The following is a 27,445-nucleotide window of genomic DNA, read 5'->3' as shown; positions in this document are numbered from 1 at the left end:
GAGTTCCTGGTTTTGTCCATCGCTGATTGGCTCCCCGCAGGGCTCGAGGTGTGTGTGTTTGTTCGGTTGGTTTTTGGATTTGATCGATCGACCTAACGGCAGCAGCTTCCGCCCGTTGCGCTGCGCTGGCTGGCGTGACGTCACACATGTAGAGACAGCAGCTAGTAGCCAGAGAGACACCACTAGAGAGAAAAGAGAAACATGGCCCCTGCTCGCCGGGCTGTTGTTTTGGTAGCGCTCTCACTCCTCTACCTGTCTCAGGCGATCTTCTCCACCGAGTATTTCTCCACCCTGACTTTGTTCAACAACGAGCTCCACAAGCAGGGATGCAGCTCGCTGTCCGAGTGGGAAGAGTACGCGGCTGACTGCGGTAATAAAGTGTCTCTCATTTTTTGTTAAAAATCTGCTGTTACTTTGCCACGTCCAACTGACTGTCACTACAACAGTTACAGTGTATAACCCCGGCTAGCTACAGTATGCTAACGTTAAGAGCAGGCTAATAACAACAAGCGGTGACAGAGAGAGAGAGAGAGCAGAGGAGATTAGCTGCTGTGAATGAGGTTATAAATGTGTTCCTTTCTTGGACAATTTCATTAAATGGTGCGAGGAAGTCATTCCCACAACTTAATGTCGCAAAAAAAAAAAAAAACTAAACCAAAGACATGCGGTTTGACTTTCGTAGGAATCTACCTACCATGATGCCACCACCAACTATCATAAAGGGGTCAACACCACCAGTGGAGACAGTCAGTCAGTAAGTCAGTTAGTGTAAGTACCTGGGAGCTATTCTGGTCTGGACAACGAACTGACCTTTGTTGGTTGGCCAATGCAGACAGAATTTGTAAAGAAAAAAAAAGAGGTCAACAAGATATTGTTTTATTTAAAGGGATAGTTCAACATTTTTTTTGGCAAATTCGCCTATTGCCAAAATACCTGCAGTCATAGGGAGTAGGTGCATTTCCTGTAATGATCTGTGCATGTTGTTTTGAGATCAGCGGGGCAGAGACGCGAGATGCTCAGTGAACACAATGGAGGAGGTGAATGGTACTTTCGCCTTTCCCTCATCAAATACACAATCCAACAACTCCAAAAGTTGTGACCTGCACATTCACCACACTATGAAATAATCATATATTACGACACATGAAGCAAATACTCAGAACTACTTGCTAATTTCATTGTGTGGTGGTATAATGGCGTGATAAAATAATACAGTGCTACTTTTTTCAGTAACAAGGAGTCAAAGATTTCTCTGTTATGGTGCCGTTACTTGACTCAAGAAGTCCCGTCACAAAATAATACACCCGTTAAAGTATACGTTATTATTTCAGTCCATCAACTGGTTGGAAAAAAGCCGTTTATCTGGACCTAGTCTCGCTCGCCAGACCCTCCTCCAGAGAAGACGGATCCTTCTTCCTCAGATTGTAATCAGCAGCAGTTGTAGTTGAATTTACCACTCCTTTACCACAAACTGATTGCACCAGTCATTAATTATTGCAGTACTTGCATGTAGATGGCTAGTGTTATCCAGGTATTCTTAATAAACTGACAACTGAAGGTAAATGATTCATTCAAGCTCTCAGTTTTTTTTTTTTAGGACACCCTGATCTCCTATTTAGTGGCAGGTGAGCTGCTTGTGCAAATGACATCCTGTTGAGATTAGTGCTGCTTGGTTTAATTTGATTTGTAAACGACTTACTAGCAACACAGCAGAGTCACAGCTTGTTTTTTTCATTTTTTCTTTTAGCCCCAAGTGCAACATAAGATTGACAGTCAGTCAATTATCCTACAAGCGAAAAATACCACAAATGTGTCTGTGGATTTTCTTCTTAATGAATAGATGTGTTGTTGTTGTTGGGATGGCATCAGTTGCTATGGAGACTGTAGTAAATGGAGTAGGGGTGCACCGAAAGGCATTTTTTGGGCCGAAGCCGAATACCGAATAAAATCAAAACGCTTGGCCGAATAACCGAATAATACCGAATACTGAAAGTGGTTATAAAGTTTTTAAAATAAAATATTTTTTTAAACTTAATTTTCAAAGAAAGTAAATGTTTATTGACTATTCTGACAGTTTTTGAATATTCCAGTTGCCGTTGCTCATCAAAAAAGCACAAGAAGTTAAATAAAGTTTTTCATTTATATCGGCCCATTGTGAGTGCTGAAAGATCTATGCAAGTACATTCCAAAAAAACCCAAGTGTCTTTTAAAACAGTGGTTCCTAACCTTTCTTGGTCAGATTTTTTTTAATTCATCAATTAGGCTGCTAGACATTTCAGGCGACCTCATTTGAATTTCAGGCGACCCCACGTGGGGTCCCGACCCCAAGGTTGGGAAACACTGTTTTAAAAGACGTCGGCCACGGACGGAGTTGGCGACATGCTGGGACGAGGAGCTTTCGTTTTAACTGCTGCAGCCGTCTCTCCCTTTCGTAGCCTACTCAGCATGTTGTTGTTTGGTTTTTAAATGATTCCTACAGGAACGCGGTCCCCTCACTCAGTCCTCTCAGTGGCCGTGTCTCCGCTGCAGACAGGACGCACCGGCACCGGGCTCTTGGAGCGACGTGCAACGGTGCGCGCGGTCGCTGTGCAGCTTCCCCCCACTGCTCTTGTTGCTGTTGTTTTTCCAGCAGTAGGAGTCACCTACTAATAAAGCTCCATGAAGTTTAAGCTGCCGTTTCCATCGTCGCGCGATCGCGTATTTATCAGACTTTTTTTTTTTTTTATTCGGCCTTGCTTTGCGCTCATTCCACCGAAGGCCGAATGTTGCTTTTTTTGCAATTTTCGGCCGAATATATTCGGTTACCGAATAATCGGTGCACCCCTAAAATGGAGTCAATTGTAGGGCAAAGAGAAGAGATATTTTTCCACTCTTAAAATGATATTATAAAATGCTCTAATAGTGGCGTATAAAAACAGTTTGAAGAATTCAAGATCATTTGAACCCACTCCTCTCATCGCCCTTTTTTATTCTGGATAACTTTGCAGCCTTTGTGGAGTTATTCACACCACATTGCTGGCATGCTTAGCTGGTGTGTATAATCCACTCTGAGTGGGGTGAGGCCTGCTTGTCATCGCTGACATTTCCCCTATGAAATATTTACTATTAATGCAGCATGGAAGTCTATTGGTTCGACTAGTTCGGACTGGAGTGTGTGTGTATGCCAGCCGTTTTTTAAAAAGTAGATTAATCCATTCACATTTGTATAATGGTCATATATATCCACACACATCACATCAGCAAGTGTTGCGTAAAGTGCTTCCCTTTGATTAATCCTTTGAACGTCTCGTCTCTACAGAGTCCTCGATCTTACAGTTGGAGGACCCAGACTGTGAGGAGGGAAGCAACCCGCCCTGCGAGTCAGTTTTCTCACTTAACGCAGAGAAGATCCTGGTGAGATCTCACACACACACACACACACACACACACACACACACACATGCACACTAATCAGATCCACAACAGCCGCTGTCTGCAACGGTTTCCTTTACAGAGGTTTCTAGTTGAGTCTAAACAGCTTTTTTCCTCTTTTTTTTTAAACAACACAACACTGAACTAGGCACAAAAGTAAATTCCACCTTCCTTTTTGAACCATTTAAGAAAGTTTATTGTCTATTTATTTTCTCTACTGTTAAATAATGTTTAAAAGACTTCAGTGTGTTATAGCTATGTGTTTTTTTGTTTTTCTTGTGATATTTTGAGCTGCACCTGAGAGAAGGGAAATTATTATGACTCACCTCTCACCACATCTCAAACTACAAGTCATGTGCAAACTGTCAGTCGGTATGCTCAGGATAAATAAACACAGCAATTTGAAAAAAGCAAAGCTGAAAAAACAGTTTAATAACTCCAGTATCGGTGGTGGAGGGTGTGTTGAGGTGTGATCACAACTTGTCGTCCGTGTAGTTACACACCCAGCAGCGCCGTTCACTTCTACATCACTGCGGCAAAGTGAGAAACACTGGACGTTGTCAGCACAAACAGGGAGATTCGGACCTTTAGTTAAAAGTTAATAGTGAAAAAGTTGGAAAAATTAAAAAAAAAAAGCTGAGTGTTCAAGAAACAACATGACACAGACCTGTGATATTTGACCATTTGACCACACAGGCGTTTTGATGATGTTGCTGTTGTTACTTGACTGTGATGATGAATTTAAATTGTGCGAGGCGAGGCTGTGTCTTGGTGCTGCTGTGTTAAATCCCCACCCCTCCTCCTCCCAAATAATAAAAAAAAATGCTGCTACAGCAACATTTGCATGCTGTCACATTTGCATCCTATAATAGTATGTGAATGCCTTGGCAGTTGTAAGCAACCGTGACCTTCAGCTGGATTTTCAGCTCGGTTCTGTCGGTCTTAATTGCTCAGCGTAACCTTGAGTTATATATCTATATACGCTGGGAAAGCTTTAAAAAAAATAAATAAAAAATGAATGTTTTGATTCATGGCTGTAGTAACACTTTCACAGAAACATAAAACAGGAGAGTTTTTCAGCTTTTACACCTCTGAGACACGCGGTGTTTACGTCCTGTTTATCCTCCTCGCTCTTTCGATTTGTTTCTGGCTTCTCACAGGAAATCATTATTTAGTTGTTTCCTCAGCTTTGCGTGTCTGCGCTTGTCCCCGATGTATGTCTCTCTCTTTTCATGTAGCGTTGTGTTTTTTTTTTGTTTTTTTTCACTCTCTCTCTCTGTCTCTCTCTCCATCTGTCACAGAACCAGGCCAAGTTGTTTATAGAGCAGAAAAAAATCCCCTTCCCTGTAGATAACCACAACACAAATGAAGAACTTGGTGAGTTGAAGAGTTGTTATTATAAACACACAAACCATATTGATACTTAACTGAACCGAGGTAAAGCACCGGTAATTAAAAGTTTTATTTAATCATGATTTGTTGTGTCGTTGCAGCTATAGGCTACGTCCTGATAGGCAACGGTCTTTATGATGAAGCCATCAAACATTTCTCACTCTTACTACAGGTTTGTTTAAACCAGTTTAAGCTACTGAATCTCCTTTTGGGAATGAAGCACATTGTTATTTTTGCAGCTAGAAATAAAACCCAACTTAATTTCCTTGAATTCAAACCAGGAATATTTCCTTTATCTGTTTTGTGCCTTTGCTGCAGGGTGATCCGGAGCTGGTCAGCGCCATTTACGGCCGAGGTATAGCATACGGAAAGAAAAGTCTACAGGTGAGTGATGGATCTTTTCATTTTAAGTTTTCTCCTGTGGTTTTCTGTTTTTCTTTTTCATATTTTCTGGGTTTTTTTTATTATTATTTCTCTCTATGCTTTCGCCCTACTCCTTGAAAATCTTGTTACATTTTAGTGTAGTGTAGTTTCAGGGGGGATGCCTCTTTGAATTTCAGTGACAGTGAATCGCAGTTTCAGGTAAACACAGAATGACTCAGCGTGACATTCACTGAGTCGCAAACTCAACCTGTCAGGACTCTGCGGTTATGGAAGTGTGCCTGCAAGAAGAAGAAAGTCAGATGGCAGTTTATGTGTGTTTAGCTGTTTTTTTTTTTTTTGTGCTGCTCACTTTTCAAGCTTTATGTCAACAAAATAACGTAACCATCCACCCCCCTGACTCTCCATGTCTCCTTTGCCAGGATATAAAGAATGCTGACTTGGCGCTGTACGAGCTCAACCGAGTCATCACCCTGGAGCCGAACTGGCCAGAGGTGTACGAGCAGAGAGCAGAGGTAAGGGCCCGGCCGGAGGGGAGGGGAGGGGGAGGCGGTTGCTTGGTGCCAGAGCTCATTGATCGGGTGCAGTTCTCCGCTCTCTGAAGTTCTTCCCGTATCTCATAAAGTATTTTTAATGCTCCGGACGAGGAGCTTTTAATTGACAAAAACAGCCGTCACGGTCGCTCTCTCTCTCTCTCTCTCCAGCTCCTGGCATCAGTAGATCTAATTTAGCTGATAAAACTTTCCCAATTTGGAGCTTTAGTTGAGCTCCATTAGTTTAAGTGTCTAATTTCTGTGCTGTTTATGGGCTGTAACTGATAATTAATCACCAGTGTGTGTGTACGTGTGTGTGTGTGTGAGTGAACAGTTTAGACGTCAAATCAGCTGAGCTTCGCCGGCTTCTCAATAACATCATTTGCACCGAGGCTAATATTATGTGAGATGCTTGTGATTAGAGCTTGTAATGTGGTAAAGAGAGAGTAAGAAACAAAAAAAGTGTTGCATCGTGTTTCTACGATGTGCAAAAAGGAGACAAGATGAGTCAAACAGTGAAGTTTAAAGGGATAGTTCAACATTTTGGCAAATTGGCCAGTTGCCATAATCCCTATAGTCATAGCAGTAGGTTCATTACCTTTTTAGAGGTAAATTCATGCAAAACCTCTGATGCGCGTTGCCTTCAGGGGCAGTTTTTCAGCAATCAGTCTCTGCAACTCAGTCTCGTATCGTTCTGTTATTATCTCATAGCGTGGTGAATGTGCAGGTCACAACTTGTTCACCAGAGCGTTTTGGAGTTGTTGGATTGTGTATTTGATTAGTTTGATGACGGAAATCAAGAAATCCCATTAGCCTCCGTAGCGTAGCTCTGAGCAACTCACGGCTCTGCTCTGCCGTTCTTGAAAACAGCTTGCACCAACAATTAAAGGTAACAAACCTACTGCTAAAACTATAGGGATAATAGCAATGGGCCAATTTGCCAAAATGTTGAACTATCCCTTTAAAAAGCAGCGCTGCAGATGTGCAAGTTGTACTAATTTCCTTTGTTAATGTTAATTAAATCATGAAAACAAGAGAGTCTGCTTCAAGGACAAAATGTCCCTGACTTTAGTTAATTCTGATGAATATTCAGGATGTAACACATAGAACGACGTCACTGTTTCAGACTCACACTGAAAGCTGTGAAGTCATGTGAGTGTGTATGACCCATCATCAATTGTTGTGGCTTCTTTCCTCACTCCCTGGTTTCACTCTGAGCTTCTTTACTCTCTGTGACCATTAAACCACTTGAATGAGTCACTGGTGTAATCGATCTGACGTGCACGACGCTGCGGACGAGCTGTTGCACAAAGCTGCATTCATCTTTCAGGGACCACTTGTCTCTGTGAGATATTGGATCGTACTCGTATGTGTCTCGGTGTGGTTACATTGTTGTCCTTGTTGTTGTTGTGAATGAATCATGCAGCTCGAAGCCAAGATACTGGTCTGATAAGATATTGAGTCCCTCCTTAAATCCTGTTCTTCAAGATCCTACCTGTACTATCTTGAAAAAAATACCTCCTATTTCCGCAAACAACAACTCACAGCAACAGCTCACTCTCCAAAAAAAATAGAATAGAGTACGCTTGAAAGATTATCTTATATTCATCGTCTTGTTTCCTTTTTGTGTCAGAAAAGAGGAACATGAATATTAAATTCCTCAAAAGAGACCACAAACTGCAAAAGTGTCTAATTTGAAAGATGTATTTTTATTTTTAATGAGCAAGTGTCATTTTCAGCAGGTACATTATCATAATACTTGTCGTTGTTGTCGTTGTGTAGATCCTGTCTCCTCTGGGTCGTATCAGCGAGGCTCTGGGCGACCTGACCAAAGCCATCCATCTGCAGCCGTCGGCGCGGCTCTACAGACACAGAGGAACGCTGCTCTTCATTTCAGAGGTGTGACCATCAGCTGTTATAAAAGCGACAAATAAAGCACTGGTTTTTTTTAACAACCAGTGCTTTATTATTTGTCCATGAGGATAAACACACCCAACTACACACAAAACCACCGCTGTCCACGGTCGGTGACACTCCAACCCCTGAACCAGCTGTACAAACGATGGCACGCGTGCATATCATGCTCACACGACAAAGTTTTCATTTGCCACACTCACTTACTTACACACTCATTAATTTACAGCACAGTCACACACGCAACGCTCCTAATCAATAACACACAAGACTAGCAGTAAAAAAAACCTTACCTTACCTTTAAGTTTATATTCTAAAAACTGCCCACAAACCATATTCCTATATTCTTACTTTACTCCTATAGCTTACAGCGTTTCTATGTAATTTAGTGTCATTTTGTTTTCCTTTTCTTCCCTGCTTTCCTCCTTATTCACGCCCAAAGTTCAATGTTTGCGTCATTGTGTAACCCTGACCCAGTAGTTCAAAAATTGTAAAAGTTGGATGAAAATGATCCAGATTTTGAAATCCCTTGTTTGCCATCCAGGATCATGTAATCTGTTTTATTTTTATCCCAGTTGTTCAAAGCACAGTTGGATTGGATCAGTCCGATCCAGACACAAACTTTTAAAAAAAATAATCCAGATTGTTTGGGTCAAAGTTATTCCAATCCTACTAAAAAGTTTTGAACAACACAAACTGAGGGTTTGATCCAAATTAAAACCAAGATTGGATCACGTGATCTAATCCGATCTCAGAATCCGTTTTTCGTTTTGAACAACCCATTTTCCACATTTGATCCAATCCATTATCCAAAATCCAATCAGATTACCTTTGAACAACTGGACCCTGATGATTGATTGATTCTTTTTCTCCTAAAATGCATCCAAAGTAGGCAAATGGTCGATCTATAAATAGCTTCATAGATAAATAAAACACAGACAAAGCACAGATACAATGCGATAGACCTGTAACACACAGTTTATGAATGAAGCACTGGTTAAAACGTCCAGGCTCTGACTCTGACTGTGTTCGACCCCCTCCCACCAGGACTATGTGGCAGCGATGGAGGACTTCCAGCAGTCACTGGAGCTGAAGAAGAACCAGCCCATCGCCATGCTCTACAAAGGCCTCACCTTCTTCCACAGAGGCATGCTCAAAGTAAGTCCACTCGGGGAAACAAACCGTTTATGTTTTGATTATTAAAAGAAGAAGTGAACATCAAATTTTAGGGAAAAAAAAAACCCTGTTGTAGCACAAACACACCATGTGACGCTCTGTTTTGCTCAATTTAAACACGCTTCGGTCCGTAACCTTCACGCTACCTTTCATGCTCTCTATATCTTCTATCTTCTGTTGTTCACTTTGTGTTTTCAACATAACAGGAGGTTTATGTTTCCTCCTGCTGCTCAGGACTTGACACCTTCTAGGTGCAGAGGGACAGAAATGTGTGAATCGGTGAAAAAAATAAACTTCACAAGTCACAACATGCAGTACGGGGGTGAAAAGAGGAAGTTGATGAGGAGATAAAGAGGCTGCACATCCACCTACTGTATATCTCATCTCAGTTGGGACATGGACTAACTAAATATACTGTATGTTTAATTATAACTGCACAACACTTTTTTTCAATATTTGTATAGATCTTGTTTGTAAGTTTGAATTAGTGGTGGTTGCTGCTGTTCACACCAGAGCTCGGCGTAGCTGTTTGCTGTGGAGGCAGTTTGTCTCCTCTAATGTCATAAGACGCAGTAACAGATGTGTGAACTCAACCCCAGATGTTATTTGACACACAGAAAGCCCAAACTTTAAGATGCTTTGGTGCTGTTTTTAAAGTCTCAACTCTGTCTGAGAATATTTTTCAGTTCCAGTCTAGATAAGTAACTGTGGTCGCTGCTCTGTGCATCATGCAGGGTTAAAACGATCAATATCTCCAGTTCTGCCTCTGACATCTGCATGTTTGGTGTTTTTTTGGGCAGTGTTTGCCACCAATGTTGTTGCCCAATTTCCTGGAGGGGGATCCCAGCTCAGCACCTCCACAGTCGACCACAAACAAAAACATCATCATCCTCATCAACCCTGAGAACCTGTAGTTAGATATTAGTTGCTGTTTCTTGACAGCTGCATCGGCTGCAAGCAGCAAATCCTCATGGAAACAAAGTCAACATTGCACAATTGACTTTGTATCAGCGCAGAGTGTGACTGAGCCCAGGAAGGAAAAACTACTGTGAATAGACTCTTTGTCTGATGATTGAGTCGGTGCCTCCTCCGTCACTTCATGAAGTCAAGGAGGATTGCACAGTCAAATTTTTAATCTTACTAACAATGAACGTTCTTTATAATGCTGTTTGGAAAGAGTTTATAGTAGGAATACTCTGGCTTATAGGAAATATACTGGTTTTAAAGGTCATATGCACAGTGTGTGTTCAGCAAAGTTGAAATTTGGTGCATTAAAAGCCTGATTATGCAAGAAAGAAAAGCTCAATTTAAGACATGGGTATTGACCCCTTGCACGTGACGTCACGTTCCACTCGCGGTAGCTCCGGACGCCATGATGGACGGCAAAAGAACAGTGAACGTCAATGTAATTCAATGGGCGCGTTATAGTTTTATGACATACCGTGGTTGTAGGTTTCCCCTCCTTTTCCACTGAGCTGGTTCCAGTGCTGGTTCGGAGCCAGAGCCTGACTAGCACCGGTTCTTTGCTTTTCCACCGCTTAAAAACCGGTTATTGGTTCTTAAAACTGGTCTGAAGCACCAACTCCTTGCTGGACTAGAGCTAAGAACCGGGGCCTGGCCACTGGCAGCGGGGTTACATGAACAACAGGACCAGTGTGAAGATACAGACACGTTATCGATGCCATTATAAGTTAGTTTATCTACAGTGTATAGTCGATGTAAACACAGTTGAAGCTAACTAGCTGAGCTACATGCTGTGGCTAACAACAGCTAACGCTCATATTAAACATAGCACCGTCACAACGTAGTTGCCGCCGGCAGATCGCGGCGATTACAACATAGACGGCTTCCTGTTTTCTTTTATTTTTCAGCCGGCTTTAATCAGAGAATGATCACTAATTATACAGACGTCGGGTCAGGTCTTCAACACCCACGGGTCGGACCAGGTTTTAATTTCCAGGTCCGTTAACTGTAGTTAGCAGCAGCAAAGACAGGAGCAGTTGCTGTATGGAGTGTGGCACTGACTGACGTTAGCTCCTCAGCAGTGGAAAAAGCACAGAAAACTGAGATATTCTACGGCGAATAACAAAAAAACAAACAGAATATTGCAACGGATGAGTAGATATTCTATTTTAAATAAGTGATAATGCTGTGAGGTTGTAGTGTGAAGTGATCGAGCCACATTGTTGGACGGCACCCATACACAGTACATTATCACTGAGCACTTTCTGCCGTCCGTCATGGTGCCGCCTCTCGCGTCACGTTCTAATTGTGACGTAGCTGCAAGGGGTCAATACTATCATAATATGCAGAATAGTTTTCTTGTAACTATGTTTTTAATTGTCACATAAAATCCTCAAAAACACCTAATTATAATTTACAGTCTTTGACAAACTCTCTTTGTCCTTCAAATAAGTGATTTGTTCCTTCTCAGGAGGTTTCTGGCTCTTTCTTCACAAAATCATAAACATATGAGTGTAGTTTGTTGTTTGGCTCCTTTAGGTGTTGCAGCTCTTTGATTAAGAGGCTCTCCAAAGTTTTAAAGATATTTGGGAGTTTTTTAAGACAAAAAAAAGAAAAAAAAAAAAAGAAAGGTCAAAGTCGACATAAAAAAAGGGAAAAGTTGCTGATGTGTATAACAAGTTAATTGGCAGCGTTTGGCTCCTCTCCAGTGTCTCTTAAAAAACATCTGCTGCTGCAGAGATGGAAATGTTTTCTAACACTTTGGATTTGCATTTTTTTTATTCAAACAGCTCTGGGTTTTTGTTAACTGTCTGTCTGTGTGTGTGTGTGTGGTCGGCCACAAACTGGTATTTTCTCTGTCTGTAGTTCCCCATACCACAATGCGAAATGTGAGCACAGAGGTGAAATCCTATTAGAGTCGACGGTCGCTGAACTCACATTTGAGTTACATGTTGTTGACGGTGTGCGCTACGAAATCTGCGTGACCTGACCTGCTTATTCAGACCATAAAGTCTATCTATATCTATATGTTCCCTGTTGTCATTTCCTGTGTTCAATGTGTGATAACTGCTCTTTCTCTCTCTCCAGGAAGCTATTGAGACATTCAAAGAAGCGTTAAAGTTAAAGTCCGACTTTATAGATGCCTACAAGAGCCTGGGGCAGGCCTACAGGTACTGTACGGTGTCATTTGAAGTTCCACATGAATTCACTGTTTATTTCTCATTTGTATATCTCTATGGAAGAATACAGTGTCTCCCTTTTTTTTTATTTAGGGAAATGAGAGTCGTACCTCTGTGCTTTTTCACTAACAATGTGTCAACTGTTTGTCTCCTATGTCCTTCCTCCCCTGCAGAGAGCTGGGTGATTTTGAATCGGCAATGGAGAGTTTCCAGAAAGCCCTCATGTTGAACCAGAACCACATCCAGTCTCTGCAGCTCCGAGGCATGATGCTGTACCACCACGGCTCGCTGCAGGAGGCCATCGGCAACTTCAAGGTAGAGGAGTCCCTGGGATTCATGCACATTTGAAAAAAAAAAAAAAAAAAGACTGGGTCCTCCACTTTTCTACCAGGACAAAGCCGTATCGTGTTTCTTTGTGCTGTTATAGTAGAATTATATTTCAAAGGAGGTTGTAAACTGCAGTTTCAGCTGGGTTGGTAGTAATAACAATAATAAACTTTATTTATAGAGCACTTTTAATACAAGAGATGAAGCTGAAAGTGCTTTACAATAAAAGAAAAGTTGTGAAATAAAGGCAGATTGAAGGACAATGAATATAGATGATAGAAGATGATAAAATATGTCAATAAAAAGTTTAGTTTATTTACAGGACAGTGTGCAACGACATTCATCATTTGCATTAAATGAGGTGGATTTAGCTAACTGCTAATTTCCATCTACAGTCCCACATCTAATACACAACAGACACAGTCAGACCACAATCTAAATTACAGGAAGGAGGAAAACCTGATGCATAAAAAGCACAGAGACAGTGCAGACACACAGTTGCTGCATTTAAAATAACGAAGGAAACAAGAAAGAAAAGTGAAATATGAGAGAATAAAAAGTCAAGTTAAAGAAAAAAAAAAAGTTATATTCCTAACTGCTCACATGCTGCTCTACTTGTTGTCTGCTCCTCCAGAGGTGTCTGCAGCTGGAGCCCTACAACGAGGTGTGTCAGTACATGAAGGGGCTGAGCCACGTGGCCATGGGTCAGTTCTACGAGGGCATCAAAGCTCAGACTAAAGTCATGTTGAACGATCCGCTGCTGGGACAGAAGGCCAGCTCTGAATACCTCAAAGTCAAATACCTCAGAGGTTGGTGCACCATACACACACACACACACACACACACACACACACATGGGGGCAAATGCACGTATATGACTAAACCTATGAAGAACCTCCTGCTCCGTTAAGAGTCCGTTACAACAACCACTCAAATCGTGTTTTGAGAAGAAGTTGAAACTAATTTAATTCATCAAAGTTTTGTCAGAGTTTACATGGCCACTGAATTCTTTGTCTCTGAATGACTTCATTTCTCAGTAATCATACGGTATAGCCGTTTGATTTAGTGAATTATATACCTTTTCTTATCCTGGACAATTCAACTGTCATGAATAATGAATTATACTGTATGAATGTGATATGAATATTATGTTCAACCTGCCACCAATCATCCAGAATTAGTCTTTAGATAATATATTTATTGATAAATCTTGGAAAATTACTAAAAAGAAAAAAAAAGACAAAAAAGAAGTTCAGATGAACATTTCTTGTGACTTTAAAACATTTATTTCCAAAACTAAATCCATGGTTGTTATTGTATTTTATTAGTAATCAAGACAGTATAGCCATGTCGTATATTGGTTTGATTATGTGAATGATATACCTTTTCTTATCCTAGACAATTCAAATGTCATGAATAATGAATTACACTGTATGAATGTGATAAGAATATATGTTCAACCTGCCACCAACCATCCAGAATTGATCTTAGGATAATATATTTATTGAAAATCTTGGAGAATTAATGTGATACCGATTCCTAAAAAGTAAATCCATGGTTGTTATTGTATAGATCATGTCTGATGTTCTCTCCCTGCTCTGTTCCATGTTGTTTCTCTACCAGAGTACTCTCGATACCTGCACTCTCACCTGGACATCCCAGTTGCAGAGTACAACGTGGACCAGGATTTACCGGGGAACTTCAAGAACCACTGGGCCAAGAACCTGCCTTTCCTAATAGAGGACTACGAGGAGCAGCCGGGCCTGCAGCCTCACATCAAGTAGGAACAATAACTCTGATCTTTATTTTTAATTATAAGCTGCACTGTTACAACTGGTTGATTTTTGTACCTGTCCCTTCGCACACCTGCTCTAACATCATAAAAACAAGTCTCTAAATTTGAATTGAATTGAATTGAATACCTTTATTGTCATTCATACCAAGGTATAAACGGAATTCAAATTGCAAACCTCCATAAAACAATAATAAAATTCAATATTGCACAGTCCTCTAAAGTGCAGCAGTCAATTCATAAGATGTATAAGATTCATACAGAGTTGTGAGTTTATTTGAAATGACTTCACGTCGCCCTGCATTCGACCTCACATGTGTCATCACCAGGAAATCTGTAAAACCAGGATCCATCACCTCCTTATTTCCTGAGCGTCAGTCGGTAGCAGTGTTTGCCGAGTATTTAGTGGTTGAAAAATGAAAACTAACGCCTGCCATCTCTTTTTTTTTCTCCAGGAGATGTTTTTATATATTTATATGTATATCCCATCTGTCAGCAGACTAAAACCTGTTTCTTCTGTCTCATAAAGACGTCACAGAGTTTTTGACAGGTCTTCGCAGTGCGATCCAGAACAAATAAAGTCTGCTCACTGTGTAAAAGCTCTGCTTGAGTTCATCTTCTCCCTTTCTCTTCTCTCCCCCTTTCTCTCTGTGGTTTACAGGGACGTTCTGCCACAGAACTTCGACAGCTACAGCAGCGAAGTCCAGAAGCTCATATGCACAGCCGACCATCTGGGGGCGCTGATGCAATACGACACGCCGGGTTTCCTCCCCAACAGGAGAATACACAGAGGTGAGTGACCAGAGGGAGAGACAACTGCTGCAGCCCCATAAAGATCAATGACATGTTAAATAACAGCACAGTAATAACTACAACAGTTGCTCCTCTTGCTTTGCAGCCATGGGTTTAGCCACGCTGGAAGTCATGCAGGCCATGCACCGGACATGGAGCAACTCCAAAGTGCGAGTCAACGGCAAAACCAGGCAGATGCAGTGGAGAGACATGTTTGACATAGCTGTTAAATGGAGAAGGTGAGATCTCATACAGAAAAAAAAGAGAAAGAAAAACAAAAAACCAAATAAAAAAATCAAACAGACAAGTAACTAACCAAACAGATACATGTTTACACAGGAAAATAATAAAGTATAACCTCGTACTACCTGGAAAAGGTGGCGTTAATGTGGGGAGATTTTACAGATAAATAGACACAAAACAAAAAAAGAAAATATAAAAAGACAAATTTTGAATCTATTTGTAAAATAACTAAGTGTTGGAGAATTTCTAACATCGCTGTTAAGGCCACTCCATCTTTTTTGAGCATAAAAAAAGAACATTTTATGCCATTTTTGGTCGTAAAAACGCACAAATTTCATATTGGAAAACACATAAAATCCCAGATTTATGTGTCAGCGTTGTGTTTGAAGGTTTGGTGATTGGTGGTTTTATAGTTTTTCGCAGATGTCTAGTGTCTCAGTGTTGTTTTGAACTCTTTGAGCCCTCGAGGATCCACTGACAGTTCAATTCGAGTGCCAGTTCACTGACTCACAGAAGAAGTTTTAGGGGTCGAGCCGCTCTGGAAGCCTCCAAGTGTAACTTTTGGTTTGGCTGCATAAGAACAATGATTGAAACGCTTAAAAAACAAAAATTAAGTGTCTCCTCTGTCATATTTCCAAGACAAAAAATTTGTGGTTCAAGTGCAACTGTGGAATCTCAGTCATCTCCAGGAAATAACCCGAAAAACTCCAGGGATTAAAGGAATAAAGAGAAGACAGATGTGGATGTGTGATAGTTCGCAATTCCTCACGTCTCAATAGACTTGGATTTAAAAAATAAAAGAAAAAAGTCAAGGCCAGAGCCCTTATTTTGTTTTTACTATGTGAAAACCAGGAAAAGTTTAACTACAGCAAATTAAAGTGAGAATTCGATCACTGAAGTCTAAACTGTTTGGTTTAATCACTTTTTATTTGCACAACATGGTTTTATTTACAGTGTTGGATGAAGCAGATCAAACTCTTTTGGACTAAATCAGACAAATAGAGAGAGTTGCTGATTATATTCCAGTGTTGATAGACTTGAACAGGCTTTTTTCCCTCTGCTCCTTATAGGATCGCGGATCCGGACCAGCCAGTCCTGTGGTTAGACCAGATGCCTGCCAGGAGTCTGAGCCGAGGCTTCAACAATCACATCAACCTCATCAGGTAAGAAGCCGCTCGGTGGAGGGAGGGATTCGTATTCCATCCTGTGTGGCCTCGGCTTCGCTTCGCTTCACTCAAAATGTAAAAACATTTATTCAAATCCTCTTCAACGCGACCGAGTTCCCTCAGATCTCCGCTCGCTGTGACCTCGGCTCTGACAGGCTCACTCAAAAGAAAGCACTTTAACGCCAAACTGTTGAAATCCTTCTCTTTCTTTTCTTTTTTCTTTTTTCTTTTTTTTTTGTACCCACAGAGGACAGATTATCAACATCAGATACTTGGCTTACTTTGACAACATCCTCGACTTCATCAAAGACAGGATACTGGTGTATCATGGGTAAATCTCAAGTCTTTCCTCTCTCTCTCCTCCACTGACTCTACAAACCAGCTCAGCCTGAACCATATAAGTGCTTTATGTTCAATATTTTTCCTCTTGGCTGTGACACAGTTGAGGAAGTATCGCATATAAAGATTGATTTTTTAAATAACTGGATGATTCATGTATTTATTTTCCTGTGTGAGCATGCATGTGTGCCGTTGAGCCTTTTTAGTCTTCTTTTTTTAGTCATTTTTAGCCCTAGAATGGATGTGGCACCACAAATCTCGTTGCACTTTGTTTGTTGCAATGACAGTAAAGGCTATTTGAATTTGATGTTTCTTGTCACTGATGAGTTGTTGTGATCTGCCTTTAGGGCGTACAACCCCCGAGGTTTACTGGAAGTCCGCCAGGCTCTGGAAAATGTGAACAAAGTAGAAGATCTTCTTCCTATAATGAAGGTAAAGAGGGAACACACAGGGACAAATAAGATAATAATTCGCTAAGATCCATATCTTCCTATTCACTCTTTAAAAAGCAGCTAAAAATACATCTTAACTTTTCTTGAATTTCCCACTCTCTCCATATCACACATCCTTACTCTGTCTTTTATGAATTTTTTGTACCTTATTTCTATTGTCTCTATTTGTTACTGATCACTTTGTTCTTTATCTCTTCATTTTTTCTAATTTTTGCTCATTTTGCTCATATAACGTTGATTATGTATGCACTTTATCTCCTTTTTTTTCTCTCTATGTTTATTTGTTAGCCATAGAAATTTGTCTTGTTGTAATTTGTGACAGGGGTGGAACTTGTGTAAAAGCCAATCGGCTTCGTTCCCTTCTTGCACCATTGAATATAAATGTGTGCTAAATAAATAAACCTAAACCTAAATAATAAGTGCGAATTAATAACTGAATATTATGGCATATATATGTGGATATAATAATATAAAGGTGTAGGTGAGACCTGAAAAACGTCAGTACGCCTCTGTTTTAACTGTGTCTTTGTGTCTGCGCATTTGTTTCCTGAAGCAGTTCAACAGTAAAACCAGAGATGGCTTCACGGTCAACTCCAAGGTGCCGAGCATGAAGGATGCTGGGAAAGAGTACGACGGGTTTACCATCACCATCACTGGAGACAGGTGCGTGACCATTCACAGCAACACTTTCATTATTATAACACAAAGCATCAAGAGAAATGTTTAATACATGTTTCGTTTGAATAACAAATAATTTAAAGTAAAACACACAGAGCTTGTAGAGGGTGAATAAAGGTGCACGGAAGGAAAAAGGCACTGAAATATTAAGATGTGCATTATATTTAAAGGGATAGTTTTGGCAAATTGGCCCATTGCCATAATCCCTATCGTCATAGCAGTAGGTTTGTTACCTTTAATTTTTCGGTGCAAGCTATTTTTAGAACGGCGGTTTCCCTCATCAAAATCATCAAATACACAATCCAACAACTCCAAAACGCTCTGGTGAACAAGTTGTGACCTGCACATTCACCACGCTATGAGATAATAACAGAACGTTAGGAGACAGAGTTGTTTTCGAGGTAAATTCATGCAAAACCGCTGATGCACGTTCCTGTCGGGGGAAGTTTTTCGGCAAACAGTCTCTGCATTTACCTCAAAAACAACTCTGTCTGGTAACGTTCTGTTATTATCTCATAGTGTGGTGAATGTGCAGGTCACAACTTGTTCACCAGAGCGTTTTGGAGTTGTTGGATTGTGTATTTGATGAGTTTGATGAAGGAAACCAAGAAATCCCATGAGCCTCCGTAGCGTAGCTCTGAGCAGCTCACGGCTCTGCTCCGCCGTTCTAAAAACAGCTTGCACCGACAATTAAAGGTAACTAACCTACTGCTATGACTATAGGGATTATGGCAATGTGCCAGTTTGCCAAAAATGTTTAACTATCCCTTTAATCATCAACCAGATTATTACAACAAACAAATTACATTGTAACATATTTTCCCTGCAGCCTGTTTTCAGATGTGTTTTCTTGTGCAGAAGATACACAGTCAGTTTGGATTAAAATGATGAATGTTTCACATTTTTCTCCTCCTGTGTGTGTCAGGGTGGGCAACATGTTGTTCTCGGTGGAGACCCAGACGACGGAGGAGCGGACGCAGCAGTACCAGTCAGAGATAGAGTCCATCTACAAAGACCTCACCGCCAAAGGAAAAGCGTTAATGCTCTCCACTGAACTCGGGGTGAGATTCAACTCTGGAACTGAACTAGAAGATTCTTTCTTTTCTTCTTCGATAGTTTCTTCTCAGATAAAAGAAAACAGGGGGATGACCTGATGATAAATGAGAGGCCTTGATAGATTCAACTGTGTCATACTGAGCTTTTCTTTTTAGTGCTTTTTAACAGCACAAACAAACATTCAGCACAGTCGTATTGAAGAGAAAAGAGTCTTTTGGCCTCTTTATATAAATGTGATCAGCAGAGTTGAGACGTTTTTGTCATTGACTGATCAGTTGACTGAGATTTTATTTATTGCTTCAGCATTTAAGTCATTTATCAAACACAAATGACAAATACTGTAAAGTTCCTGTTTGTAAAATATGAGGATTTGCTGCTTTTCTCAGTTTCATTTGAGAATATTTGACTTTTAAACAGTTGGTTAGTGAAAACAAGTCATTTGAGTTTGATTTAAAGTCGTCACTCAGACAGACAGACGACAGCTAGCTTCCTCTCCTCTTATTTCCTCTCCTCTCTTTCTTTCAGCAGACGTGTCACACTTTTCAGTTTTCTACACAGTCAAACTCTGGGAATTTAATTAATTCTCTGGGGAACATCCCAGTAATTTAACACACAGTATCACTTTTCAGCTGGATGTTTTCTCCTGCTGGTTTAGTTACTAGAGAAACATCATCATCACATTATAGAAACAGTTTGACTTCACTCACTGTTTCTCCTGTGTGTGTTTTTTTTATTTTTATCTTTGACCTTATTCAGACAAGGTCACTCACTTCACTGTGAAACCGATACCTGGAACTAGATGTTCATTCCTGTCGTGTTTTGATCCTGGGATGTTTTGTTTTCGGTCGTCTCTCTCTGCTCTCGCTCTGTCCTGATAAAGTTGAAATGAAGACGAAACTTGGCGAAGACGAATATTACAAAAAATGGACGCCCTGTCCGTTAAAAGCTCTGCTGACGACTCTGTGATTGGCTGTGTTGTTTCAGGATGCAGATGCCTTGTGTAACCTCATCCTCTCCTTGGTTTATTACTTCTGCAACCTCATGCCCCTCTCCAGAGGATCCAGGTAATTTCTACATCACATCACATCACATCAGGCCCGTACACGATGCGGCGTTTAATATTCCTGTGGTTTAATAACTGACTATAAAATCTCTGCCAGAATCCAGATTTATTATCAGCTCATTATCCGTGTTATTGATCTGGATCGGCACCAAGTCGTTCAACATCGTAGATCTCAACACCATGAGTACGCTACACAACAATTTTAATTCAGATGATGCAAACATGAGAGACAGACGTTAAAAGACAGAGTTGTTTTCGAGGTAAATGCAGAGACTGCTTGCCGAAAAACTGCCCCCGACTGGAACGCGCATCAGCGGTTTTGCATGAATTTCCCTCTAAAACAACTCTGTCTCGTAACGTTCTGTTATTATCTCATCGCGTGGTGAATGTGCAGGTCACAACTTGTCCACCAGAGCATTTTGGAGTTGTTGGATTGTGTATTTGATGAGTTTGATGAGGGAAACCAAGAAATCCCATTAGCCTCCGTAGCGTAGCTCTGAGCAGCTCGCGGCTCTGCTCCGCCGTTCTAAAAATAGCTTGCACCAACAATTAAAGGGACAACGAGGAGTTTTGGAAAAGCAAAGTGTTTCCACACTACATTTATGAGCCTCCGTGCGCACCGTGAAATTCTTTGACTGGCACAAGACAGACTCATGTTTTCATTCATCAAGAATTAAAGTCAGAGGTTGACGATCAGATACCGTCGTAGTTCCGACCATAAACGCAGATTCAGCGGCGTTATTCTCATGACTCGCCACGAAACTGAAAGTAAAGAAACGCTGGTCGGCTCGACCAGAATTTCCGCCACCACTAATAATAACAAAATAACGATAGAGACAAAACGATATATTTATCGAAAATGGGCCCATTAACAAGTGTGGGTAACGTAGATTCATCCACATTAACGTGATACTTTTTTATAACCAAATAGAAACTCCTCGTTGTCCCTTTAAAGGTAACAAACCTACTGCTATGACTATAGGGATTATGGCAATGGGCCAATTTGCCAAAATGTTGAACTATCCCTTTACTGTAAGTTATTGGAGAAATAATAAAAGGAGAAGCCTGTGCGTGTTTAAATCAAATACTGATGAGTCTCATCCCTCCTCCAAGTTCAGCTCAGATCAGCTCAGTAGTTTTTGCATAATCCTGCCGACAAACACACAAGCAAACAAACAAACCGACGTGCGGTGAAAAACAACCTCCAGCGGCGCCGATGACAGACCGTCATGTTGCGTTGCGGTGGATTTAATTACTGCGCCAGAAACTGTCAAATCACTTTATGTTTGGATTCAGATCTCAAAACGCTGCGGCGGAAAAACCACCAACATTAACGTGACGGGAGCATTTTAAAAGACTCAGCTTGTGTGTTTGAGCTTTTCTTGGTTCGTTTTAACCCTGTGGATCTGTAGTGGAAGTTAAAACCCTCCTGTCATCCTTCTGAGTCAAATTGACCCAAACTGTTCCCTTCCTCCATCCTTCCTTCTTTCCTTTCTTTCTCCCTTCCTTCTTTCCACAATCCCTTCCTTCCTTCCTTCCTTCCTTCCTTCCTTCCTTCCTTCCTTCCTTCCTTCCTTCCTTCCTTCCTTCCTTCCTTCCTTCCTTCCTTCCCCTCGTCCTTACTTCTTCTTCCTTCTTTTGATCCAATTGACCTGGTCTGTTCCCTCCCTCCATTTTTCTTTCCTTTCTTTTCTCTTCCTTCTTTCCCGTCTTCCTTCCTTCTTCTTCCTTCCTTGAACGAATCTGTTCTCCCCCTCCATCTTTCTTTCCTTCTCTTTTCCCTTCCTTCTTTCCACAATCCTTTTTGCCTCCCTCCCTCCCTCCCTCCCTCCCTCCCTTCCTTCCTCCCTTCCCTTCGTCCTTACTTCTTCCTTCTTTTTTGACCCAGTTAACCCAATCTGTTCCCTCCCTCCCTCTATCTATCTTTCCTTCCTTCTTTCCTCCCATCTTTCTCTTTGTCCTTCCTTCCTTTCTTCTATCCCTTTGTCCTTCCTTCCTCCCTCCCTTCTTTTCCTTCCTTCCTTCCTTCCTTCCTTCCTTCCTTCCTTCCTTCCTTCCTTCCTTCCTTCCTTCCTTCCTTCTTTCCTTCTTTCCTTTCATCCTCCCTCCCTTCCTTCCTTCCTTCTTTCCCTTCGTCCTTCCTTCCTTTCTTCTTTCGTCCATCCTTCCTTGACCCAGGAGGACAACATTATACATACTGTAGATTAAAGCATTAGACAAGTATTGAATTGCTGTAAATAAACACGTAGTGATGATGATGATGTTTCTCCTCAGTGTGGTGGCCTACTCCGTGGTGATGGGAGCTCTGATGGCCAGTGGGAAAGAGGTCATCGGTCGGATCCCTAAAGGAAAGGTAAAGACAAAAAAGCTGCTGCAGAAGCATGAACCTGTTCACATGAATCTGGTTTTATATGTTGGTTTAATATCTGAATAAGAAGATGCAGCATTTTAATGTCAAAGATACTATATCACAAGTCTGAACTGGGCCTGAGGTTAAAACGCACCGATCCCGTCTCCCCCTCCTCATATACAATAATATTAACTACAAAACACTGTGAATTAGTTGTTCCACCTCCGTCATGATCAGACCGTCTGTCTTCCTCCTTCACCGATGAATAAATCAACACATCCAGCGAAACGTTTTACATAAATCATGTGAAAAACGGGAGCAGAGATGAAATACGAGTCAAAATTTAAAGTTTGATTACAACAGAAAACACTTCTTCTCTCACGTCTTGACACCTCCCAGCTCAGTTCTGTGTACGTGACCCAGTAATGTGTTGTGTTGTGTCAGAGCCAGAAGATCCTCGGTGTAGGTTATTAGTGTGTCTTTGTGTGTCTGTGTGAGTGTGCACGTCCACATGAAAGTAGACACCTGACACAGAGCAGGTGTGAAGCCTCAGAGGGAGCTAACATTTCAGCGCTCAGGTGTAACTCAGACGTGTTTTTATTTACTCAAGACACGTAGAAGAGGAAGATTGAAGATTGGAGAAGAAGACAAGACGTTCACCTCGACTGAACTCGGCCTGTTTTGTGTTTTGGTGTAGACACGTTGTTCCTGGGACAAAGCCACAGCTGGACAGAAACACGATCAGGTGTCAGGAAACTGAAGTGTAGGAACGAGTTGAGCTCAGGAAGCTCGAGGACAGACGCAGGGTTATCACGACTGTGGCGAACGGAGATGAATCAGAGAACAAAATGCAAAGAAAACAGGCTCGGAATATGAGTTACGAGCACTTCAGAATAAAAATGATAATATTTCTTACTTAACTTTTGATTTTAGGATTGTTTGAGGTCTGAAAAAGAAAAAAAAACAGTATTTCACAAGAAAAAGAAACAGAGAAAGTTCAGTGCTAGTGTCATTATTCCCATCACGACTGTGGCTTCTCTTATTATTATCATTTTGGTGATAAGAACATTTAACTGTGTCACAGAAACGAGTGCTCCTGGATCTGTTTTACCAAAATAATCTAGTTGGAATGAAAATGAATTCAACCTTGATCCTCGGTGGAAAAAAAAACACGAAATATTGTCGGGCTGCACAATTAATGAGGAGCTGCAGTTTGTTTTAATAGAGATAAAAATGTGTAACAATATTTTGTTGCTACAGTGACGCACTGCACAACAAATCATATTCTCAAGGCGTAAAGAGACATGTTTGTTTGGTGCGAGACAAACAAACATCTCATCATCAGTGTTAAAATGAAAAGTAAATACGATCATTTACACTGAAATCTATAAAACAAAACACAGTAGAAGTATGAAGGCAGCAGTTTGATCATGTGCAGCGTAAAAATGTGTTTTTATCCTGAGTTTCAGTGACTTTATCCCTCAGGTCTAAATGTTGATTTTCTCAGAATAAAATGAGGAAAAATGATTTTTACATATTTTCACGTATAGATAGATAGATAGATAGATAGATAGATAGATAGATAGATAGATAGATAGATAGATAGATAGATAGATAGATAGATAATCTTTATTACGGACTCGTCACTCGGGTCCATTATAAATGAGAGAAGACAATACAAAGACGCAGACAATACAAGATAAAAAAAAAAACACCATCTTGGTTTCCAGGTACTTATTCTAGTGTCTCCAAAAACATGACAAGTATTTCGTATCACTGTGTGTAGCTAGCTAGTGCCGCTATGATCCTATTACTTGCCTGGTTAAGTCGACACATGAATCTATACATGTAGTTTCTTAAAAGAGCTTGAAGAGTGGACACATTACAAGATACAAACATATGACTCACGCTTGTCCATCTTGGGCGCCTAAGTAATATTCAAAATGCATCATTGTAAGCTACCAACGGTTTTCTCATTTTTGTAGCACTGTACTCACATATAGAAAATGGGAGATATCAAACTTTTTTTAGCACGAACAATATCATTAAAAACAGCATGAACAATCATCATGACTGGGATGTGCAAAGGGGAGGTATGAAACCCAGAAGGGCTTATATAAAAACCTCACCCACATATTCAAAAACCAAACATTCAGATAGATAGATAGATAGATAGATAGATAGATAGATAGATAGATAGATAGATAGATAGATAGATAGATATACTTTATTGATCCCAATCTGGGAAATTACAGATATCAAACATTAATCTGCAAATCTATATATTATTGATCTAGAAAAGGTTGTAGTTGCTGTTACACAACAGAACAAAAACAGGATTCTTGGATTTACGTGTTCTGAGGAGGGGTCTTTAAATGCACCATGTTTTAAAGATGAGTTCATGTCTAAGCAGGAGGAGAGGTCGTCACCAAGAGAGAAATAAACTTGTTCTTTTAGATGAAGCTGGTGTGTATGTGTTGTCGTCTCTAAACTGTGTTTTGCGTCTCTGTTGTTGCAGCTGGTGGATTTTGAAGCCATGACGACGCCCAGTCCAGACGGTTTCAGCAAAACAGCCAAGAGCTGGATGAACCTGAAGAGGTGAGACGACCAAACACGGAGGGACGCCTTGGTTTGTTGTTCCTCTTCACTTCACAACAGCACTCATCATCTCTCTCTCTCTCTCTCTCTCTGTCTCCTCAGTTTACCGAGCTGGTACCAGAGTCTTCCCTCCGTAGCGGAGACCTTCCCGTCCACCAGAACCATGATCGAGGTCCTCAACACAGACTCGTCCTCACACTGTCCAAAGAAGTCTTAACACAGCTTCTTTTCTTCTACGCAGGAGACACACGTTCTCAATAAAGTCTTAACAGCAGTAATAATAATAATAATAATAATAATTATAACAATAATGATGATAATTATGATGATAGAGCTTCTACACTGGGCAGAACAAAGGGACCGTCTTCTACTTCTGCAGCCCAAACACAACTGATCTCGGCTTTAACGTTTGTTGAATTGTTTAAACTGTTTTTTTTTTTTGTTTTTTTTGTTTTTTAAAGAGCTGCTCGACACACTCCTCTGAGGCATTTATTTTATTTTGTAGTAGCAAACCCAAACTCTTCTCCACCACTTCACTTCCTGCTTGGTAAAGGCAGTTGGTTTGGGATGTAGAAGAGATTCTGTCCACCCTCTCTCTTTCTCTGCTTCGTAGGCCAAAGCACAAACTGCAGCTCATCGAGCGTCAGCACGAACAATCGACCCAAACCTCCACCGTAAAGATGAGCTTGAATGTTTAATTGGATCTTTATTATTATTATTAGCTTAAGTTTTGATCAAATCAATCAGTTTTTTTTTTAATTATTATTTAAGGTTGAAGATTGTAATTGGCACTTTAAAGTTGTTGGGTTTTTTTTTTTTTTTGTAACCACTGCCGATCAGCAGAGAGGGAGTTCAGGGATCTTTAAAGAAAACGAAAACTAAACCTTCAGGGCTATTGAATTCCACTCTGGATACTTGAAGCAGTCTCTCTTTTTTTTTTTGCTTTGCTTTGTCTTCACGGGAATCAAACTCCCCACTTTTCTTTTAATGTGACCAATAACAGGCGGGCAGGAAGACGACAGGGCTGCTGAACTGAAACGAGAGGAAACAGTCTGAGATTTTAGAGAAAAATCTGACAGAAAACTAAATAATTTAACGTTATTTGTTAAAATATAAAAAGAAAATGATGAGTTTTTTCACTTTTTTATGAGATTAAATTAAATAAATGTCACTTTTTAGACTTTTTTGAAGACTTTTTCCCCCTGATTTCAATGTTTTATTGTCCGTTTTGATGGTTTAACATGACAAAAAACATAAAATTATTAATGAACAATCAATATTTATGAGGCCAGATAATGAATACATGTTCACATGTTAATGAAAGAAGGAAAATGAGCAACAACTCTTGTAATCTTGTAACAAAGAAAAACCAGTAAAGACAAAAAAACATTGACAAATTGATCAGTTTTTCCTCTTCATTTACTCTGGTCGGAGGACAAAGATGGTCACTTAGATATTTCCTCTTGAATTAATGCAAAAGTAAAAGCCACCAAATGTTACATGATTCATAAAGCAATAAAACTCTGCTTTTATATTTTAAAGTTATTTGATTCGATCACGTTTAAAATGTCAAAGATGAATTGGCCTCAGGATGAAAGGAGCTGCTCGCTCTCTCAGATCTCTGACTGTTGGATCTCGTGGAGGATTCATCACGGACGAGGAAAATACACAGCACAAACAAACGTTTTATTTCCTTTTCCTTTTAACATTCCTCAATCATTGATCATTGATCATTGAACAACATTCATGTCTTTTCTTTAGGAAGTTTCCTCAACAACATCTCACACTTCTCTTCATGACGACTCACAGCAATAGTTTGGGTAGAAAGAGATGAAGAGCCTCTTTTTGTCCTGCAAATGTGACCGAGTCTTGTCAAACTCAAAAGATCTAAGAATTGAATTTTAAAAGTTAAACGTGCAACTTGTCGTTGAGTTTCTCTCGATCTCGTCCAGTTTAACAATAAAGACCGAGCTCCGGCTGCACAAAGTTGGTTTTTAGTTTCTTTGTTTTTTTTTAGATTTTGTTCTAATCTGGCGACCGTGATGGAGGTGTGAGGGAAGTCCTGACGATGTGACGTTTACATGCAGCCTGAGTGTTGGACACTGAGGCTTCATTATTGTGTGTTAGAGTGTGTGCTAGTGTGTGTGTGTGTGTGTGTGTGTGTGTGTGTGTAGCTGCTGCCTCTGTTTTATCGACTCGTCAGTGGGAGTTTAAGCACAAGGGGAAAGTGTCGACGAGTCCTAAGAACAAATTATATTTCCTTTTTTTTTTTAAATGCAGCTTTTATGATTTGGAGGCCTTTGAACGATGGTCGCTGAATGTCCACTTGACTCATTTCCTCGTGCTGCATCTCTGACGGTGGACGGCCTGCACTCCCTTTTGCTTTGCGTCACCTTCTCTGTTTCATATCAGTGACTAAAGCCGACGACATGTTGATGTTTTAGTTTTGTTTTTCCTGCACTCGGTGTCTCAGTCATGATGAAGTGCTGCAGTGGAGCCAGGAGTGCACAACCTATCGAAAAGCTTAAAACTTGAAGGAGGGAATTTTTTTTTTCTTTTTTTTTAAATGAACGAGTGAATGAATGTTCAGCAGTCAATAAAACTGGTTGACAATTTTAACTGTCTCCCCTGGTGTCTTT

The 27,445-nt window shown here is 40.5% G+C and overlaps 1 protein-coding gene across 2 annotated transcripts; it reads left to right on the top strand.

Moving 5' to 3' along the window:
* Positions 1 to 176: 176 nt before the first annotated feature.
* Positions 177 to 27,362, top strand: ttc13 (tetratricopeptide repeat domain 13). 2 transcript variants are annotated; one of them, XM_084001310.1, is made up of 23 exons: positions 177 to 370; positions 3,299 to 3,393; positions 4,713 to 4,788; positions 4,905 to 4,975; positions 5,122 to 5,187; positions 5,607 to 5,699; positions 7,500 to 7,616; positions 8,679 to 8,789; positions 11,859 to 11,941; positions 12,124 to 12,265; positions 12,912 to 13,086; positions 13,901 to 14,057; positions 14,731 to 14,861; positions 14,968 to 15,100; positions 16,175 to 16,267; positions 16,518 to 16,601; positions 16,957 to 17,041; positions 17,618 to 17,724; positions 18,665 to 18,800; positions 19,780 to 19,859; positions 22,133 to 22,211; positions 24,727 to 24,806; positions 24,909 to 27,362. In XM_084001310.1, the coding sequence occupies exons 1-23, from the start codon at positions 202 to 204 to the stop codon at positions 25,021 to 25,023; spliced, it is 2,478 nt and encodes an 825-aa protein (XP_083857436.1). In that variant the 5' UTR covers positions 177 to 201; the 3' UTR covers positions 25,024 to 27,362. The 2 variants fall into 2 exon arrangements, with proteins under 2 accessions (XP_083857436.1, XP_083857435.1); XM_084001309.1 differs by having other exon boundaries at positions 17,615 to 17,724.
* Positions 27,363 to 27,445: the final 83 nt, after the last annotated feature.

Source organism: Trachurus trachurus (assembly GCF_905171665.1).
Source record: "Trachurus trachurus genome assembly, chromosome: 24".
Lineage (NCBI taxonomy): Eukaryota > Metazoa > Chordata > Actinopteri > Carangiformes > Carangidae > Trachurus > Trachurus trachurus.
Note: the sequence above shows the minus strand (reverse complement) of the source record. Positions and strands in the feature narration are given on the sequence as shown.

Excerpts from the sequence above, each read along its gene's own strand:
- ttc13 (XM_084001309.1), top strand. The coding sequence starts at position 202 with ATGGCCCCTGCTCGCCGGGCTGTTGTTTTGGTAGCGCTCTCACTCCTC. Across the intron at positions 4,789-4,904 it reads CAACACAAATGAAGAACTTG|CTATAGGCTACGTCCTGATA; the intron begins GTGAGTTGAAGA and ends GTGTCGTTGCAG. Across the intron at positions 24,807-24,908 it reads AGCTGGATGAACCTGAAGAG|TTTACCGAGCTGGTACCAGA; the intron begins GTGAGACGACCA and ends CTGTCTCCTCAG.